Source organism: Thermochaetoides thermophila (genome assembly GCF_000221225.1).
Source record: "Thermochaetoides thermophila DSM 1495 unplaced genomic scaffold scf7180000011816, whole genome shotgun sequence".
NCBI classification, from domain to species: domain Eukaryota; kingdom Fungi; phylum Ascomycota; class Sordariomycetes; order Sordariales; family Chaetomiaceae; genus Thermochaetoides; species Thermochaetoides thermophila.
In genome coordinates this window covers 1,598,385-1,616,331 of record NW_006383032.1, presented here as the reverse complement: position 1 = coordinate 1,616,331, position 17,947 = coordinate 1,598,385, and the positions used below count along the sequence as shown (strand labels likewise).

Below are 17,947 nucleotides of genomic sequence, written 5' to 3'. Positions count from 1 at the left end.
GAAGCTACGGATACCTTTTGGCCTGGGCACGCCAAGAGTGCGGTGTATCTGGTACAGCCTGCCGCCGGTACAGATGCTTTCGCACTGTGTGAGCACAGGTACCTCGCCCCAAAGAGAGAGTGCAAGTTGGATGGGCGGGGTGGTCAGGGGGTACTTGCCAGGGGCACATGCAGGCTCCGCCAAAGCGACCACCCCTTGTAGTGCCAACATTCCCACTTATCCCAGCTGGAAATCCGAGGCCCAGATCTCCTGTCATCCACCGCTGCCAGCCCAGTCCACGGTGTCCACGGGTGTCATGAAAGAAGTGGAAGCTTCCCGCCATTGCATGCGACCTCCACGGTCCCAAGTCAGCAGCAGCCAACGGCAGGCGTTCCTGAAATCTTTTGGAACTTTTTTTTCCTTTTCCTTTTGCTTTTAGGTTTCCAGACGGTCGATTGAATGCCTTTCAGCTTCATTTCATGCCGGGTGTCCACCACTCCGAGCCCTTCTCTGCATTCCAAGCACGCCGCTGACCTGAGCTGACTGACCCGCAAGCCATTCCTCTCGTCACGGGTCGGGTCATTCTTTCAGATCTCGTCCCGAGAGAAGGCACAGCCACTCAGCTTTTACCCTGCTGCTCATCATTTTTTTCTGCTTCATGCCATTGCTCAACAGCACTGCGCTGATCTCCTAATCCAATTGCCTGCCAACCGTTTCGAAACCTGCGTCCAAAAGCTTGACTGGCCGAGCGCAGAGAGTCGCGCACACCCCCCGGTTGGATTGTACAAACCCTAGCAGGACCGAAATTATTATTGTTCCTCCCCGCGCTCCCAAGGACCTGCTGCTGCAGCGAGCTGTCCCAAGTAGCGACGAGACCGTCCTACCGACAACGTGGCTCGCTCCCAAGCAAGCGGCACAGAAATTCCAACCGGCCAGTCTGCTGTGTATCACCACCCGACAACACAGGGTTTTTTTTGGTCACTTCAGATTTTGGATAGAAACCAATCTGAGGAAACCGCTGAGAACATTTAACTTCCAGTAGCGGTTTCGCAATGGCGTCTTTCAAGGTACCTCTCTATCATCCAGCTACGGATACCGCCATATCTGTCCTGTCCCATGGCAGTTCCGGCCAGACATGTGTTCCTGCAACATAGCTGCACGAAACCGAAGCAGTGCTAACCACATGGTTAATTACCTTCAGGACATACAAACCTCGCGGCCCCTTACTCACCGGCCTGCCCTTTCGTCGAGTCCGGCCCCTGGGGGCGGTCTGTCGATTACTCGGCAGGCACACACGCGCAACAGCTCGCACTCGCTGCTTAGCAGCACTCTCAATGGCACTCATCGCATTACACGCCGCAAAAGCATGACCAACACCGGCGCAAACGTCGCAGCATTAGCCGCAGCTCTCCAGGAATCTGGCGAGATGTCTGGGCCTCTGCCCATCGCTTCTGGTTCGCGTCGCAACACCATGTCGAAGCAGGGCCTCTCGCGCCAGGCCATCGTTGGAAGCCTTCCGTCCCCACCGGGGAGTCTACCCAATCGCCAATTCGTGACCGACGATAGCGGGAACGGCAACGTACAGGACAGCGCGATCGAGGACGAGCCAAACGACGTGTCTGGAGAAGATGCTGCGGCGGCTTTCAAGAAGGCACGCATGAGGAGAGCCAGCGATGGTCAGCCCTTGGTAAAGGAAGGCGGCCGAAGGTTTAACCGCCCAGAACTCCGCTGCGAGACATGTGGGAAGGGATACAAGCATAGCAGCTGCTTGAATAAGCATTTGTTTGTGCCCACTTTCCTCCCCCTATCCTCTCCCACCTGGTCCCTGAGTGCGAAGCTGGCAGCCACACTCCGGCCTTGGACCCAGGGTTGTGCCGTCTGAAGCACTTGTGTTGACTTGTTGTCTACCCGCCAGGTGGGAGCACACTCCCGAGTGGTCATACACGTCCAAGCTCTTGATCTCCAAGCACCAGCAAGTTCAGCTGTTAGAAGCTGCTTCGGTCCTGGTTGCTATGAACGGCAATCCCCCAAGGCGTCCCACCGCCGCAGCCGTTCCCGCCGCCTCCGCGTCGGTTCCGACGACTACGACGACACCTCCAGACTTAGGAAGGCACTTCAGCAGCGACCGAGATTCCTCCTCTCCACCCGCGAGTGGATATTCGGAACAGCAAGACCGCAGCTCAGCCGATACAACTCCGCCGCCACATCTGGATGACATCTCGGCACCCCACGGATCGTATACTTCTAGCTTCGGTTGGAGAGATGGGTATGGCCCAGGGGCTGGCCTCTCCCAGTCATATCAACCCGGTGTGTATGGTTCCTCGGTTGCCGAGAGTGTCACCAGTGTTTCTGGCTTCGGGCACCTTGGACACTTCCGTCAGCCTAGTCAGGACCAGCGACCGACATCATCGGGCAGGAATGCCACGGGGAAGGATGATCGAGAGCTGGCGGCGGCTGTTGAGGCTCTGAGCTGCAGCTACAACAGCAATACCGGATCCCGACGCGGCCCTTTCCCGACGGACGTGCCCCCAGTACCTCCGCTCCCACAGTATCTTGGCGATGACGTGTTGTCGGGCACGAGCTTCATTGGAAGCTACCCTAGCAGGGCACCCGAGAGCTTCGAGCGTGGCGCAGGACGCCGATACGATATCGATACCAAGATGGCGGAAGATAGTGACGACGATGATGTTCGGTCTCGGGCACGCAGCGACGAAGATGACGACGGCGTCTTTGGGAAAATGGAGGAGTGAGCGTTATCAGGTGCAACACAGTGACTGATTGATATTCTATGAGAACGAGGTTATTCTTGGGTCGACCAACCTCAATGACCTAGTTACTTTATGGTTGGATGGATAATGGATATTTCTTTTTTTCTTTTGTATACCAATAACTGCACGACAATGTGTAAATGAAATAGCTCTGCTGATAGTCCTCGGTTCCGTAAGTGAAAGGATGCTTTGACGGCTTGATCAAGGTCGATGATAAGGTTAGGGCATTGAAACCACAAGGTTCAAGTGAGGGCTGTGTGCAAACATAGAGTCTAGAGGTCTCTTGTGGTTAGGACTGAATAGCCCGGGACTCGCCTCGCCTTACATCGAATAAATAAAGAAGATAAACCACCACTGACAACCAACTATACGACGCATTGCGAAACATCATTACAAAGGCAACAACCACACCCTTAGGCAGAGTAGCAGCCGCGGGGTCTGAGTCGTAGCGATGTCCTCAACTGTTTATTCTCGTGTCTTGACGATGCTGTGGGTTAGTCGTGACCTTCCGATGGTGCACTGAGCGCTTCCCTCTATACTTGATTTGACTTCAGTTCCAGGGCAAGCGTACATTGCAGCAACGTAAACCTGTGTTTTTCGTGTTCTGTGGCGGTCGCGTTGTACTTCGGATGTAGGTAAGTCATCAGGAGGGTTGGCGGAGCGAAGGGCGTGAAGGGCATGTAAGGCAACCCTCTTGAGGGGGTTCGACTAACCAGACCCAACGACAGGCCGAATGCAAAGCAGGAAGATGGAAAACACCACATGGGTCGTTTTCATCAACCGCGGGGCAAAAGATACCTGACGGTCCGCCGATTACCTGATGGACTGCGTTCCTGGACCGCTGCGAGTTTGGAAAGACGTCACTGATCCACAGCGTGCCCACATTACCCCAGCGGCACTAATCCCTAATGAGGATGGCACAACTGTCGCTGGTCATCGTCGCGTGCAACAGACCTACAGGCTGTTTTGCTGTCCAATTTCACCTCGACTTACGCCGCAGTTGACCCCGTTGTTGGGATTACTCAGTCCTCTTACTCCGACCGCTTGCAGAACACTACAAGCGTCTTTTGATTGGAGGTGTTGAAGCAACTGCGTTGCTCTGTTATCGTTGTCAATTCCATTTTCATTTTGATTGACCCTAACTCCATATCCGTTGTCCCGTGCAACCTGACGAAAACAGCTCCACAGCTTCTGACAGTTTACTTTTGCTTGACGAGACACGCGCGCGTCCGCGCACACTACCGCGTCAAGCTCTCCCTGCCTTTCCACCTCATTCGCATTTCGCCCCAGCAGTTGCGCCGACTTTGCACGCCAGTCGTACTTCAGACTGAATAGCTACAATGGGTCGAACACCACAGGAAACGCAGGCTGAGTCAGAGGCTCCTACCAAGGACGCCGTACCACAGCCTGGCAATACTGCCGATGCCGACGTGCTCGAGGAAGCCGTGAGCAGCCGCACCAAGCTCTCAAGCCCAGTACGCTTTTTTCTGGCAGTCGTTTTGAGTTTTGCGCTTGGGTCACTCGGTCAAGTTGGCCTTCACTATGCGACTAAGGACGAACTAGCAAGTGTTGCGAAGGACTTGGGGAAGTGGGAGGTTGGACTGCTGGCAGCGTGGAGGCTGTATGTTTGCTACCTTGTTCGGTCTTCTCCGTGAACGGTTTTTTCCTTGCCGTCATACCTAGGTGATGTTGCGGTCTGCTTTCGTTCTCGGCTCGCCCTGTGTTGGGGAAGAGCTGAAAATAAGGCTGAATCAGCTCCTAACTTGCTCAACTGTGTTATTTTGCAGCACGCTAACACCGAAAATGACAGAGTCATGCTGGCTCTTTGCTGGCTTGGTGACTATGATGGATACGATTCTGCTGCCCTTGCGTTGCTCTCGCATGGCCCGACTGTAAGTGAGGCTGCTCATCACGCCCCGCAATGCAGACACTGGCTACGACGCCATATGCGGCCCGTGTTGCCCCCCCCCCGGCCCCCGGCGGGATGATCGCCCTCGTTGGAAGATATCATCTGCTGACTGATCTACGCATATGCTTGCATACAGGCTTTCCTTGTCTCTGTCTTCTACGGCATTCGCTCCCTGACGGCCGGCGCCTATCTCTTGGTCGACATCCTTTCCACATCTCTACCTTTCTACCTCCTCCGGCGTGTCAGCGGCGCCCATTCTGCCGCGCCGGGCACTCCCAATCGTGAAATTGTCACCGACAAGACCATCTTGGCGCTCACCTCCTTGCAGGCTGCCCTCATCTACAGTGTCGTTCTGTACCTCGCTACTCGCTATTTCCTGCCGCAGACGCTCGTGCTGTACTTCACTGGCATCCAAACTGTGCGGCCCAAGGCTGAGGACATGTTCCTCGGACTCGGCAGTCCTATGGTACAAGTTCTGAGTCTCCTGTTCGGCCTGGCGGCGAGGACGTTCATCTTCTCGCCGACGGTCACAACGCCAAGAACAGAGGAGGATGAGAAGAATGAGGAGTTTGACCCCGTCAACGCCACGCTTCGGGAGACGGTAAAGTGGAACCTGTGGGGTTACACCACACAGACGAAGGTGTCGCTGAAGAGGACTGCGACTGCGATGTTGGTTACAGGACTGGGCACGGTGCTTGAGACGGGGCTAGTGTTGAAGGGTGTTGAACCATATGGTGCAGTTGTGTATGCAGGAGTTTGGGTTGCGGCCGCGTGTGTCACGGGGTTGGGGTTGAGGTACGTGGGGAGTCTGTGAGAGTAGCGGGGCTGGGAATAAGAGGTGTCTGGACTACTCAGCGCTACAGCTGAGGCTGAGATACCGGAATTGGCGTGTGATGATGAGGCTGTCTGCTGCTTTGGGAAGTATGGGTTGGGTACGGACTATTAGTCTCGTATGTGTGTTTTAGTTTTTTTCCCTCTTTTCCTCGTGGACCTCATGCAGAGGATAGTTTGTGAGAGCTGGGCGGGAAAATATGCAGGGCGGCACCCTAGTTGAAGAGTACATGAACTCCGGACAGTTTCACTTGGTTGGCATCCCGTCGTTCAGACAGCTGGGACATGTAGGAATTGGATAGGGGTGTAGAAATTTTTGTGAGTAATTGCATCAACACGTGCGGATAACACCGGGGTTAGTTCAGCTGCTGTGAAACAAGACTACAGGCTCATACCTTACCAGCGGAAACTTTTTTTTTGGGCTTGCAGACACAAACTATTGAAGATCTGAAACATAGCACACGGCATAGGTACATATTTTTCGGCATCATGGCAGATTTGACGCGCGTTTATGCCAGCCGCGAGTCTGGTCAGCCCTTGCCGACGGCAGCAAACGATCGAAAGGACTGGGTTAGCGGCCAACACGATGCCAAGACCCAGCTGAAGGCTGAGCAGCCTTGCGGGTGGATCAAGGCAAGGCGTATTTGGGTGCTTGTTGGCGCTTGCGAGAGGGGCGATTTCCTTGATCGGATGATGCATCAAGAGCAGCATGGCAGCGATGGAGCCCAGCAGTATCAGCCGCAGAGCGGCTGATGGGCCAGTAGAAGATCTGAATGAATCGGAATCTGTCGTTTCGAGAGTGTGTGGAGCCATGGTCGGTGCCGTTGGGTTGGGACGCCGACCAGATAGACGACCGGTTTTTTTTTTTTTTCAATCTAGCGGGAGGCCTCCGTCAGCGACCCGATGCTGCACAGCACCCCAGGCTGTCCGGTTTCGGCAAGGGCCAAAAGGCTTGGCTTGTCTGAGGCGATGGCGAAGCTGACGACCCTGTTGCCCTGGTCGACTTGGTTATGGCTTCGATTGCTTCTTTTTGGCTTCCATGCAGCTCGCTCACCATGCCGACACGTGGAAGACAACCCTACCTAGATCTGACCATACATGTACTAGCTACATACTGCGCCTCGCAGCCCGTCGCCTCGGCATCCAATCATGACAATCCCATGGGTTCGTCAAACGCAACACTTTCCCTCTGCTCTCTGTAAGAGATCTGGTGTTCTGCCCAAAGCGCCTGTGCCCTCTGCGTTTCTGCTTAGCGTGTAGCCAGCCCAAATTGGAAGTAGGACTGCTGCTGTCGGTGGTCCTAGTCTATGATTCCATGTACATTCATCCAGCCCTTGCCCCTTCGTGTGCTGGCGGGGAAGACGAAGATGGGGCTCCCCTGAAAGGGACTGAAAAGGCCTAGAATGAAGACCGTTAGATGGCGTGCTACTGGACAATCGGAAGGCTCCTGATTGGTTCAGCGTCCCGAGTCAACCTCGTCTGAAGGCATAAACGCGCGCCCAGGATGCATAGGTTTATGGGTTTGATCAACCATTTCCCCAGCAAACCGGCAGTAGCAAGCGAGCAAATGTCCATCCCAAGCCCGAAACGGTCTTTTGACGTGGAGATGGTCGCTTATGATCCGCAGGCAGAAGCCAGCCAGCCGGCTCGGCCGTGGAAATGGAAGAGGAACTACGGGCAATAGAGTAGGAGAGGGGAAGAGGGGCGTGCGTGGATGGTTCCTGTAGACCGCCGACAACACAGCTCACCAATGACTGGAATCGCAAAGCACACTTGATACACCATGGCGAGAGTCTACTGCGGGGAGCTGACATATCCTCTACTTGCTATCGACTGCCTGCGTGTTGTCCTTCCAACATGATTACCCCTTTCTATATAGCTGCCCGAATTCTCTCTCCTACGGCACCTCCGAGTTACATCATCGAGCATCTTGTCGCCAGCTCTAAGCCCCTCTTGCTCATTTGACAGGTATCATACACCGCTGGATGCCTTGTGAAAAGAACATGAGAGCTGCTTTGTCTGACTGCCCTCATCGCAAAGCTAGATCAAGTACAGTAGTCTTGTTGTGGTGTCTTTTTGTGTTCTTGTGTCAGACAATATGAAAAGGGGCTCGACGCCGCCCATGTCGATGACAACAGAAAGCTCATCATCATCATCATCATCATCATCATCATCATCATCATCATCATCATCATCATCATCATCATCATCATCATCATCATCATCATCATCATCATCATCATTATCATCCCCCTCTACGACAGCTGAACATTCAAAGCGACCAAGAACCTCAGTTTCCACAACACATTCAACTACACCAACTGTTACCACAACGGCATCATCATCATCATCATCATCATCATCACCACAAACCACTTCTTCAGAAGCGGTAACGATGTACGAGTACGAGCAGATCATCACCTTCGACCAGCCCATCATGCTTGCTGGCTCCTCCAGCAGTTTTTACCCGAGCCATAATGCTAATAAAATGAGGTCAATCAAGTCTGACGACCCGCTGGATTTGCGTGGGCCAATGGAGGTGGACGGGTCTGTCAAGTCTATGTCTTCTGTCACCTTTAGAGGGGACTTCTCTGTGAAAGATCGGATTGAGGCATACGGAGATGTGGATATTCAGGGCAACCTGTCTTGTGGGTATGTCTCCCCGATCGTCATCTAAGTACCAGTTTGAGAAGCATATACTGACGAAGCTTTCTCCAGTGGCAAATTCAAGAGCATGGGCAATGTAAAGATCCGCGGAAGTGTGGTTTGCACGGACAAAGTCAAGGTTTTTGGCAAGCTCAGGATACACGGCACTCTGGAAGTCCAAGGGGATCTGGAGGTTTACGGTAGTCTGACCATTGATGGATATCTGTAAGTACCCTTAACTCTTCCTCGTTGAATGAAGGTATGACTGGTTAACAAATAACAGAAAATGCAAGATCCTAACAGCATACGACTCCCTTACCACCGTGGGCGACCAGTCCTGGTATGAAGTTGAGCAGGGAGAGACAGTCCAGGGCGCAAAGCTAATTCAGCGACATAATTATGCCAACTGATCGCTTGGCCCGCTCGATTGTCCCCTTGTTTCCCATACACTATCCATGTTTCACTATTTATTCCTTGTCATTTCTGCTCGACGATTTTGATGATACATCGAAGTCACATAGTTTCACAAACATTAGTCCTGGGGCACACAGTATCGGACATGGAGTTTGGGATTGTTGCTTCTCTTCTTTCATCCTGTTTTCTTTTCGACAGTGTTCGAGCCATCGCAACATAACACCTCGATTGGCGGTCTAGAAAGCACCAGGTGCTGCTCAGGGGATCATGGACGGAGTAAGTGTGTAGTGCGTTTAGAGGAGGATGTTCGCTGCATCTGCTGTTGTGGCTGGGTTTGGGGCTGGCATCGCATCGGATTCGTCCGTCTCGGGCTGCTCACTTTCTTTGGGTTTGAGGGAGTCAGCGTTGCAATACAGGGACGGAAATCGCGCTAACAAGGCGAGAGTGAAGTTTTAATGTACTACTACTATATTATGTATTCACGGAAACACTGTGTATTGCAAGTGCACTCGAAACATCTGACATCAGTGAGTTTCATGTCAAATCCAGTTAGTTATGCAAATCATTTGAGGTGTCACTGTGAGGCTCATCATTTTCAGCCTTATTATCCGCATGACCGGAAACGCTTGCATGGTTAAGAGCATTGGCAAAGATATGGTTAATGGCGCCGCTTGCTTGCAAATCCAAGACTGAACCCCTGATTGCGATTTGAGACCTCGATCGGGGGAACGATGGTGGGGGATATGCGGTCCGGGTCGGTGGATAAATGGGTGATCGTGGGTGACGGGCGCGTGGTGCGGGTGAGTGAGATGAGCGTTGTGGTGACTTTGCGTAGGACCACAACCAGTTTGTGGGGGTGGATATGGTGGGCCGCAATAGACAGGCATGCAAGAATCCGAGATTGGCTTAGCGCAAGCCCACAAGGCCCCGGATGCGGCTGCTGCTCTAACTTCCGGGTCCGAGCTGCAAGGTGGGGCGGTTGAACCGCAAGTGCATCGCGCAACGCGTCCCGCAATCAACGACTTCATCTGAATCCAGGCTGCAAACACTGCTGCCATCACGGCATCCCTTCCTCAAGCTTTGTGGTAACAAATAATCCAGAACCGGGTTGCGCAACAAAAAGGATTATGGCATCCCGCGAAGTACGCGTCCAGTGACGAGCGGGAGTCGAGCAACGCGCAGGCGCATCGCGCAACAAGCACCGCAACCTCGAAGACGGCGCCGGCCATCCCAGTCCCGGCTATTGTCCCTTTCCCTGCCTCTTCATACGAAACAAAGATCGCGCAAGCATGGCGACCGCAGAGACCGTGGCCCCCGACCTGGATGAGCCCATCTCTCCGCGCCAACCGGCTCCCGCCCCGAATCTTGAGCAGTCGATCCAGTCGGTCGTCAGTCATCTTTCTACTCTCGACCGAGGCGCTGATCCCGACGCGCAAGCTACTGTGACCGACTTTCTCGATTTTACCGAGTATCTGCCTGCAGATATTACCCGCTCTCTCAACCTGATCACCGAACTCGACCAGCGTTACATCGAGGCATCGACCAAGGTCCATGAGCTCACCAAGCTTTGGGGCCGGCTGCCCAGTATCCCCCCGGCAGAACGTCCAGACCCCGTGCATCTGCGCAAGGAGATCTCGGAATATATGCGGTACGCAATGGATGCTCGCGCCTCTTCGCTAGCCGAAGCCCGTCGCATGGCCGAGAACGTCAAACGTCACCATGTCCGCGCGAAGATTATACTCAAGAAGCTCGAGAACATGTACGAGAATTACCATATCCTCGAAGAGCAGCAACAACAGATCAACAAGTCGCCCCAAGCGACGAGGACACAGAAACAGAAAGCCCGCCGACCCCGAGTCCCACGCATCACCGTCCCGGGCGAAGTCCTTGCACCCTACGAGCTGGACTACAACGGATATAGCACAGATTCGGAGAGTAGTTCGGAGGAGGAGAAGGAAGTTGGGCAGGCACAGCCATCGAATAAGCTAACCCCCGCACCACAAGCACGGATAAAGGTGGTGAAGGGATCTACGGCCAGGGCACCGAAGCCTGCGAGAGCCCCTCGCTCCAGGATCTCTGGTCCTCTTCCCAATGTGCCTAGTGGCAGCGGCACTCAGCTTTCCACGAGCGCTGCGATGGCGCAGTTAAAGCCTCCTCCTGAGAATGCTGAGATTGGCGGACCCGATGCCCCTTGGGGCCAGCTCACTCCGTACGAGCTTGCACGGCTTAGAAAGCGCATGAAGAAAAATGCCTCGTGGACCCCAAGCGATACCATGGTTGCGAGAGAATTGAGCTCACTGGGACGTGGCGTGGAGGCTTACAAGGCTGCCAAGCTTAAGGCAGAGCAGGAAGGAAGACCATTTGAGGGCAAGCTACCCCAACCTGTCATCGACCCAGAGACTGGCGAGAAACGGATGCCGCCTGGCGCTTTGACGTTAGAGGCTTTGACTAGGGAAGAAAACTCTCTGAGCAACCGTGGCATGAAGTTAAACGAGGCCAAGAAGTTGAAGCGCGAGATGTTGGCCAAGATGGCCGCTGAGGAGGCCGAGGAATCTGCAAGGCGCTTCGATGCCATTGCCAGAACTCTCATGTCCTCTGATGCTACGTCAGCCGCCGTCCCTGTTGTTCAGGAGCAGCCAAAGCCGGCCACTGGGCGTAAGACCCAGAGGAAGCGCAAGAGAGACGCTGCGGCGCTCGAAGCTGAAGCCGACAAAGGAGAGGCAACCGATGGGCAGGCCCAGAGGCCTCAGCTGAAGCGTACCAAGACCGAGACGCCGGTGCCTCCTCCAGTAATTACACCGAGCGGCGCTCAACTTCCCTCTGTCGAGACCTCCGTGTCCATTCCACGCCGGACATCAACAGCAGGCGTATTGCAATCAACATCCCCGATCCCCATCCCTATCCCTGCTCAAGCAGCAGAACAAACCATAACAGCTAAGCCAGCAGTGCCAGCCGTATCGTCGGTTTCTCCTGCTAGCACAGGTCCTGCAAGCGCTGCTCCATCTGTCCGCCTTCCCACTTCCGAGACTCCTATCCCCCCTCCCGTCATTTCGCCGAAGAAATCCACGACACCGATTCTGCCGCCGGTTCGTGAAACCCGTAAAACTCAAGCTGCTCGATTGCAGGAACAGCAACAACTGCAGGCTGGTGCAGCAGCAGCTGCTGCCTCGGCGCCTACGAGCGCCGCACAACGCATGACATCCCTTTCAGGAAGCCCTGAGGCTTCAGCAGTGCTTAAAACTGAGCCCGAGAGCGCTACTGCGGCAGTAACAACAACAACAACAACAACAACAACAACAACAACATTAACGACATCAAGCACAACTGCGATGACCACCAAGCGCCCCACGTCTCGAGGCAAGGGTGCAGCCGCTGAACCCCAGCCGACAGCAGCCTCGGAACGGCCCCGACGCTCTAGTACCGCGCGGAACACGCCTGCTCCGGAGGCTGCGGGCACAAGTGGAGGGACAGGCGCCACAAGCGCAATAGCAGCAACTGAAAGCGCTGGTGCGGCTACAAGGCAGGCGAGCAAACGCTCCAAGAGGCCTGCTCCGGGCGTCATCAGCCGGACGAACAGCGGGGGAAGCAGTGCTGTCGGAACGAGGAAGGCTGCGCCTAGGAAGAAGAGCACCTCGACCCGTGGAGGCAGCAGGAGAGGTGCCACGGCTGCGGCTGCTGTTGCCGCAGCTGAGAACGCGACGGGAGAGGCGTATGAGGTGGAAGTGGATGATGAAGGGAATGTCATTGATCCCGATGAGCCCAGGTATTGCGTATGTAATAGGGTCAGCTTTGGGACAATGATTCAATGTGACAACGTTGAGGTAAGCCGCTTTTCAACATTGCAAATTTCAGAGTACAATGTCATGGCTGACGTAGTGCAAACAGAACTGCAAACAGGAGTGGTTCCATCTCGAATGCGTTGGGCTGTCGGGTATCCCGGCTCGCACAACTAAGTGGTATTGCCCGGATTGTCGGAAAGCTCTGGGCATTGGAGAGAAGGGTGAAGTCAATGCTAGGGGGGTGAAGACCTAGCATGTATAAGAAGCTCTCCGTCTCTGTTCTCTGTTGGAGTCGGAGTTTGGGGGGCTACGCGACTGGGAGTTTAGGGAGGGTGTAAGGTATCCTGTAGTGTGTTATTCTTCCAAATTTTCTTCATTGTTCGTTTCATCCGTTACAGAGACACCGATGCTTAGAATTAGGCGGGTTTGCTTCCAGTCCTGTTTTCTGTCATTACCTCCGCTTGCTTCACTTCTCCAGCTAGTGCTCATATCCAGGAGGATAGCACTGAACCAAAGGATGGGATGATCTCTGGGTCATTTTCTGGTACCATATTGCTTATAGCATAATACTACGATTATTTGTCTACTGTATATCAGTAAGAGCCCATCTTTTAGGCTACAATGATATCTCGAAACATCCTACGATACGGCAATGCCATGGCTTTCCATAAACCCAGGAGGTCGGCTCGTCCTTTGTATGTATTTGGAAAGCCAGCCTGTGACGATTTCACATCCTCCTGACATAGGTTCGAAGGTTGTGGCCAGGTTGCAGAACCTGCGGGACTGGGGTTCTCACACAGGAGTATATATGGCTTACTGCAAGTCACCAGTTGCTGGTTGACAACTGGTTTTATCGCTGACTGAGGAAATCCTCATCGTGGTCCTGGAAGTGGGTAATTCTTTATATCTATATATATATATATATAGAGAGAGAGAGAGAGAGAGAGAGAGAGAGATCGTTGGAATGCCTGTCTAGCCGTTCAGATTGACATCAGTCAGGTTTTAGGAGCATCGTCGAGGGTTGAGGTCGACTATCAGCGGCTCTTGTTGACGATAATCTTCATTACACCTCTGATTGATCCGCCCTTTGACCCCACTCGGAGCCTCCTCATTGTTCAGTCTCCGCCACTGCGGGGCAGCTGCTAGCCCCCCACCTGAGCCGTAACATGGAATATTTGTTATCTACCACCTACATTCAGGGGGGTCTGGGGGTGTAGACTCCGGAAAGTCGACTGTAAGTCAAAGGCTGGCCGTAGGTTATAAAAGGGGGCCCAGGGGGTATAGCCCCTGGAAAGTTTTGACGATCCACCTAGCCTTCCTGAGATGGGTTCGGATTCGGATCAAGGCTTATGGATCTGAGAGACGAACAGTTCTCTCAGATCCGAGAGTACTGTGGTCACCAGTTGGGTATGCGCAACTGTTGCGTTGCCGACTAAGGAATTCTTCGCTCTTTCTACTTACGAGGAATCTCTCTGTCTTATATACTCGGACCCTTCTCTTTATTTTTTTTTCTTTTTCGTCCTACTAAGGCTCTTTTAGTCCTTTGTCGTGGTTCTTGGCCTGACAACGTTTTGTGGGCGATTTTTGACCTGACGATCTTGTATCAAAGCTTCTTGTTTTATATTGGCTGTTTCGAGGCCGCATGGGCATGTAGCCCCTGGAAATATGTAAATCCGACCGAGGTGATGAAAGCTTCACTTCTCACAATGGCGAAATCCAGTTCACGTGCCATAGTCAAGAGTTTTTGTTTAACCCTAATGCTCTGTATTTGGACCTTGGTTTCATTTCCGAGGCGTCCGTGGCGTTCGTTATGGAAGCCGGGGACGTGGCTACAAATGCAGATTGCACGCTCTAAACAAGTTGCTGCAAAACGAGCATGTTTCCAGTCTTATGTTCTATGAATTCATGCCGTTTGCAAGAGTTTTACCACTTGAAGTAAACAGACTACGATGAGAGAAAATTAAATTGTTAAGTTGTACAAACAATTGATGACGAAGACTTGATCTGCGGCGCTTGCTGAAATCGGTTTCAACCATTGATAAGTACTTTCCCTTGTTCATCAAATGCCGAATACTCCAAAATTCGAGGGAAACTCTAGAGCAAAAATAGCTGCAAAATCCAAGTCCAAAAATCCTGCAAGTTGCGAGACAAACCTATGACTTTCCAGCTGTCGCCTGTCTCCCGCCGTGCAGGGGGCATCTCAGGATATCAGCCATGGTATCCCATCGGCGCAGAGGTCGACCAGACTGTCAAGCAATTCATCACCAACTTTTATCAAACTTCCGACTCTGAGGACCTAAATAATGACTGGGTGAACTTTTTCCACGACGATGCGGTAGTGGTGATAGGAAAGCAGATGGCAAATGGGAACGACGGCTGGTCTGCCCTATTCTTTTGCGCATCGCTGGCTTTAGTCTCTGTTTATCTCCTTGCTGTCGTTCAAGTTCACTTCTTCTGACTTTGAGCCCTTTGAATTAAGAAATCGCGAGGCTCCGATTTGGCATGTGGGAAGCTGTGGCCGAGCGCAGACATCGAGTCGAGATGGTGTTCCCTGGAGTGTTTTCTGCAGAGCAAACATCATCTGGGGCAAGTGAGGCCGTACTCGTGATTATAGGTGAAGTGAAGTACAGGATGAGAGATGGGAGCAAAAAGGACTGGACTTGTTGGGCTGCTTACGCTGAACTTGCTCGCGAAGGTCTGACAGAACTATGGAAGTTTTGGTATTATGAGGTGTTCATAGGGCAGCTGTGACTTGGCCATTTCAGGAAGCGGCTGTTGTGCGTAATATGCTTAGCTAAAGCGGACATTAATTCATTGGCGTGAGAGGTGGCCAACATGAATCACAAAAAGCTTACAAACATGGGCTTCGTCATTCTATCTGTTTCCTGCCACATAAGAGGGTGAGACAGACAATACACTACCAAGCTAAACGACTCATGATCCTTCTGTCACTGACACATTATCATACTATCGAAATATAACTGGATTAGCAAATGCATCGACTCCGAATCAAATGAACCAACTCTCCCTCCAATTAGCATTATTATTACTGGTTCTGGCAAGGCAGACTACAACACCTTGGCTGAACTACCACTGAAGCCGAGACCTTTGAACATTTGCCTGCCAGTTATGTAACAGCAATTTAAGAAGACGAAAAAAAATTTTTTTTTGTTAATGAAAAGAATGGCCTATGTTAATATGGCAGGTTATTAGGGAACGGCTGGATCATGTTTGTGGAGGAAGGCTGGTCATCGGTTGATGGCATTCAAAGGATAGGACAGACATATGAAGTAGGCCTGCTGGTATTCATTTCCCGAGAACCAGGGGGGTCCTCACTGCAGTAGTTGGTTCATAACAATAACCAGCATATTGCTGTTTTCACTTGAACGTGAAATCAGCACTTTGCGAAAACAATCCGGTTACTTTACCGCACTTGGGCTTTTTAAAGCCTGGATGCTGGTGTTGGCAATCGGAATGCAGTCTTCAATGATATTTGAGAGTCTCGTGCATTTTTAAGGGTATCCCCTTTGGTGTGACTTCATACCAAATGAATTTGCCCAGTCGATAACCCGTAAGTCGATAGTTGATTGACTTTGCTTCATGATTGCTTGCATGCCGCTGTCGGGACCAGGGCATGTAACAGCCTGGGTTCGGGTTTCGACCGTAGATTGATGGCTCCACTCCGAACCCTGGTATCTAAAGACGCGCTACCCCGCGATGGGTAGGCCCCAAGAATGAGGCGGTCAGATGCACTCTTCAACAAAAGCCGTGTTTGCAGGTCTTCTGGAAGCGGTCAAAATCAACATTTAGAAATTTGTGAGTCTCCAGTACTCCCCATACTTCATGTATTGCTGTAAACAATGCTCAGTACAGTATGGGGTACCGGGATGTACGGTACGGAGCAGCGTGAGTTCATCATGAGTGCTGATCACGGGTCTCGAATGACGTAAGTCAAGGTACAGGGAGAATGCGGATGGAAAGTTCTATCTTCGCCGAAGGGGTCATGACCGGCATGACCCTGCCGGCTATAGAGTGCTGGTCAACAGAGAACACGCTACAAGAATCTCTCAATGTCTCATGGCAAGATGACTCCAGCAGAGACAGACATGCTGAATCAAGCACAGCGGGTGATAACGGGCGTGGATTTTCATGGATGGGGTAACGTGAAGAGGGGGTTGTACTGCGTTTATCTTATCCGTGTCTCCGGATCGCGGTGACGGCTACGGGGGACGGGATGACGGGCGATGGATATCTAGCCGCCAGCTCCAGGGCCTAACAGAGTGTCATAGGTTGCTCCACATGTCCCCAGGCGGCTAAGAGCGCTTGTGAGGGTGAACTTGAGTAGGGTGAGCGAATAATTTCTTTGTCTCTTTATGGGATTGGTATGCCACGTGCTGAGGCAGCGTAACAGATAAGGCCTTGCTCACTTTCATTGCCCGCCCATATTCTGATCAGAAATCTTCAATCCAGAATAGAAAAAAAAGCATATCTATTCCTACCAGTTTGTTTTCTTTTTTTCCACGAAGAGATTGTGCAGGTTGGATGTATGGGCTCAACACTGCCAGTGGCTGCCCGTCCTGCTGGCTGCTGGAGATTTACCTCAGTGCTGTATCGAACTCCGTAGGTGATAGTAGATGGCGTCATCTTGGCAACCAGAGTATCCACTGGCGTGACCCGCACAGCCTGCATTCATGGGACACATTGGGACAGCAAGGGCTGCCCCGCCTCAACGCGGGATCCAGCGGATCCAGGTGATCGATATGTTCAGGAGCAGATGGCGGTCGACGGCCAGCGATGACCCTGTGATGTCCCCGCGAGTCACAGGGTAACACACAGTGAGCTGCTCCATCTGCTGCCAAACCGACCAACTAGGCACCGCCATTCACCTCGTTATCCAAGTAATCTCCAATCCTCTCACACATCCAGCCAACACTCAGCACAACACACAACCTCAGCAACAGCACAACAGCCAACTTCAGTACCAGCATCGCTCCTTGCTCCTTGTCGCCCAGCACATACACACAACAAAACCTTCCTAGCATCTCTAGGAGTGCGAGCTCCGTACAGTAATCAGAGTACCTGTCTCTACAGTACCTAATCTCTTACCTTCTCCGTTAATCGATCATCGGTCATCCATCATACATCGTACACGCGCAGTCAGCCAGCAGCAGCTGTCTTCCTTCACCTGCCTTCTGCCTTCTTTTGTCTTCCCTGCGCATCCATCATTCTTCCATCACGGAGCCACACTCGCCATATTGTTCCTGTCTGATCGCGTCTGATCCTGCGACTCCAACTCTTGCACATCGGCCGGCGTTCTTTGTGAATCCCTTGTCTTCCTGGGCTTCCCAGTCCCCAATTGCATCGTCCCAACAGACGCGGCATTTGGATCTCATTCGGTTGCCTGTTTGGTGGCCTCCTCTGGCCCCCCCCCCCTTCTCGTGGTTCCCCTCGTCTATACAGTTCTGGACTCCTGATCCTTGAGGCTGGGACCCTTGCGCATCATATCGCATTGCGCCGCCGCAGTCACAGGCGCCAGTCGCAGTCATCAGTCATTCGGCCTTCTCCTTCTGGGTTTCTCTGTCATTCAGCATCCACTTGACACTCGCCGCTCCTTTGTCTCC

The 17,947-nt window shown here is 52.6% G+C and overlaps 4 protein-coding genes across 4 annotated transcripts; all 4 read left to right on the top strand.

Moving 5' to 3' along the window:
* Positions 1 to 1,031: 1,031 nt before the first annotated feature.
* On the top strand, positions 1,032 to 2,729 carry CTHT_0025270 (uncharacterized protein; the record flags this gene model as incomplete). The annotated part of the gene is made up of 3 exons (XM_006692924.1): positions 1,032 to 1,046; positions 1,181 to 1,800; positions 1,895 to 2,729. 3 exons carry the CDS (start codon positions 1,032 to 1,034, stop codon positions 2,727 to 2,729), a joined length of 1,470 nt encoding a protein of 489 aa, XP_006692987.1.
* Positions 2,730 to 4,087: 1,358 nt separating this feature from the next.
* On the top strand, positions 4,088 to 6,240 carry CTHT_0025260 (uncharacterized protein; the record flags this gene model as incomplete). Its single annotated transcript, XM_006692923.1, has 4 exons — positions 4,088 to 4,368; positions 4,558 to 4,639; positions 4,793 to 5,451; positions 5,958 to 6,240. 4 exons carry the CDS (start codon positions 4,088 to 4,090, stop codon positions 6,238 to 6,240), a joined length of 1,305 nt encoding a protein of 434 aa, XP_006692986.1.
* A 1,345-nt stretch (positions 6,241 to 7,585) lies between these two features.
* Positions 7,586 to 8,543, top strand: CTHT_0025250 (uncharacterized protein; the record flags this gene model as incomplete). The annotated part of the gene is made up of 3 exons (XM_006692922.1): positions 7,586 to 8,139; positions 8,206 to 8,358; positions 8,417 to 8,543. 3 exons carry the CDS (start codon positions 7,586 to 7,588, stop codon positions 8,541 to 8,543), a joined length of 834 nt encoding a protein of 277 aa, XP_006692985.1.
* Positions 8,544 to 9,836: 1,293 nt separating this feature from the next.
* On the top strand, positions 9,837 to 12,579 carry CTHT_0025240 (uncharacterized protein; the record flags this gene model as incomplete). The annotated part of the gene is made up of 2 exons (XM_006692921.1): positions 9,837 to 12,317; positions 12,433 to 12,579. 2 exons carry the CDS (start codon positions 9,837 to 9,839, stop codon positions 12,577 to 12,579), a joined length of 2,628 nt encoding a protein of 875 aa, XP_006692984.1.
* Between the last annotated feature and the right edge of the window lie 5,368 nt (positions 12,580 to 17,947).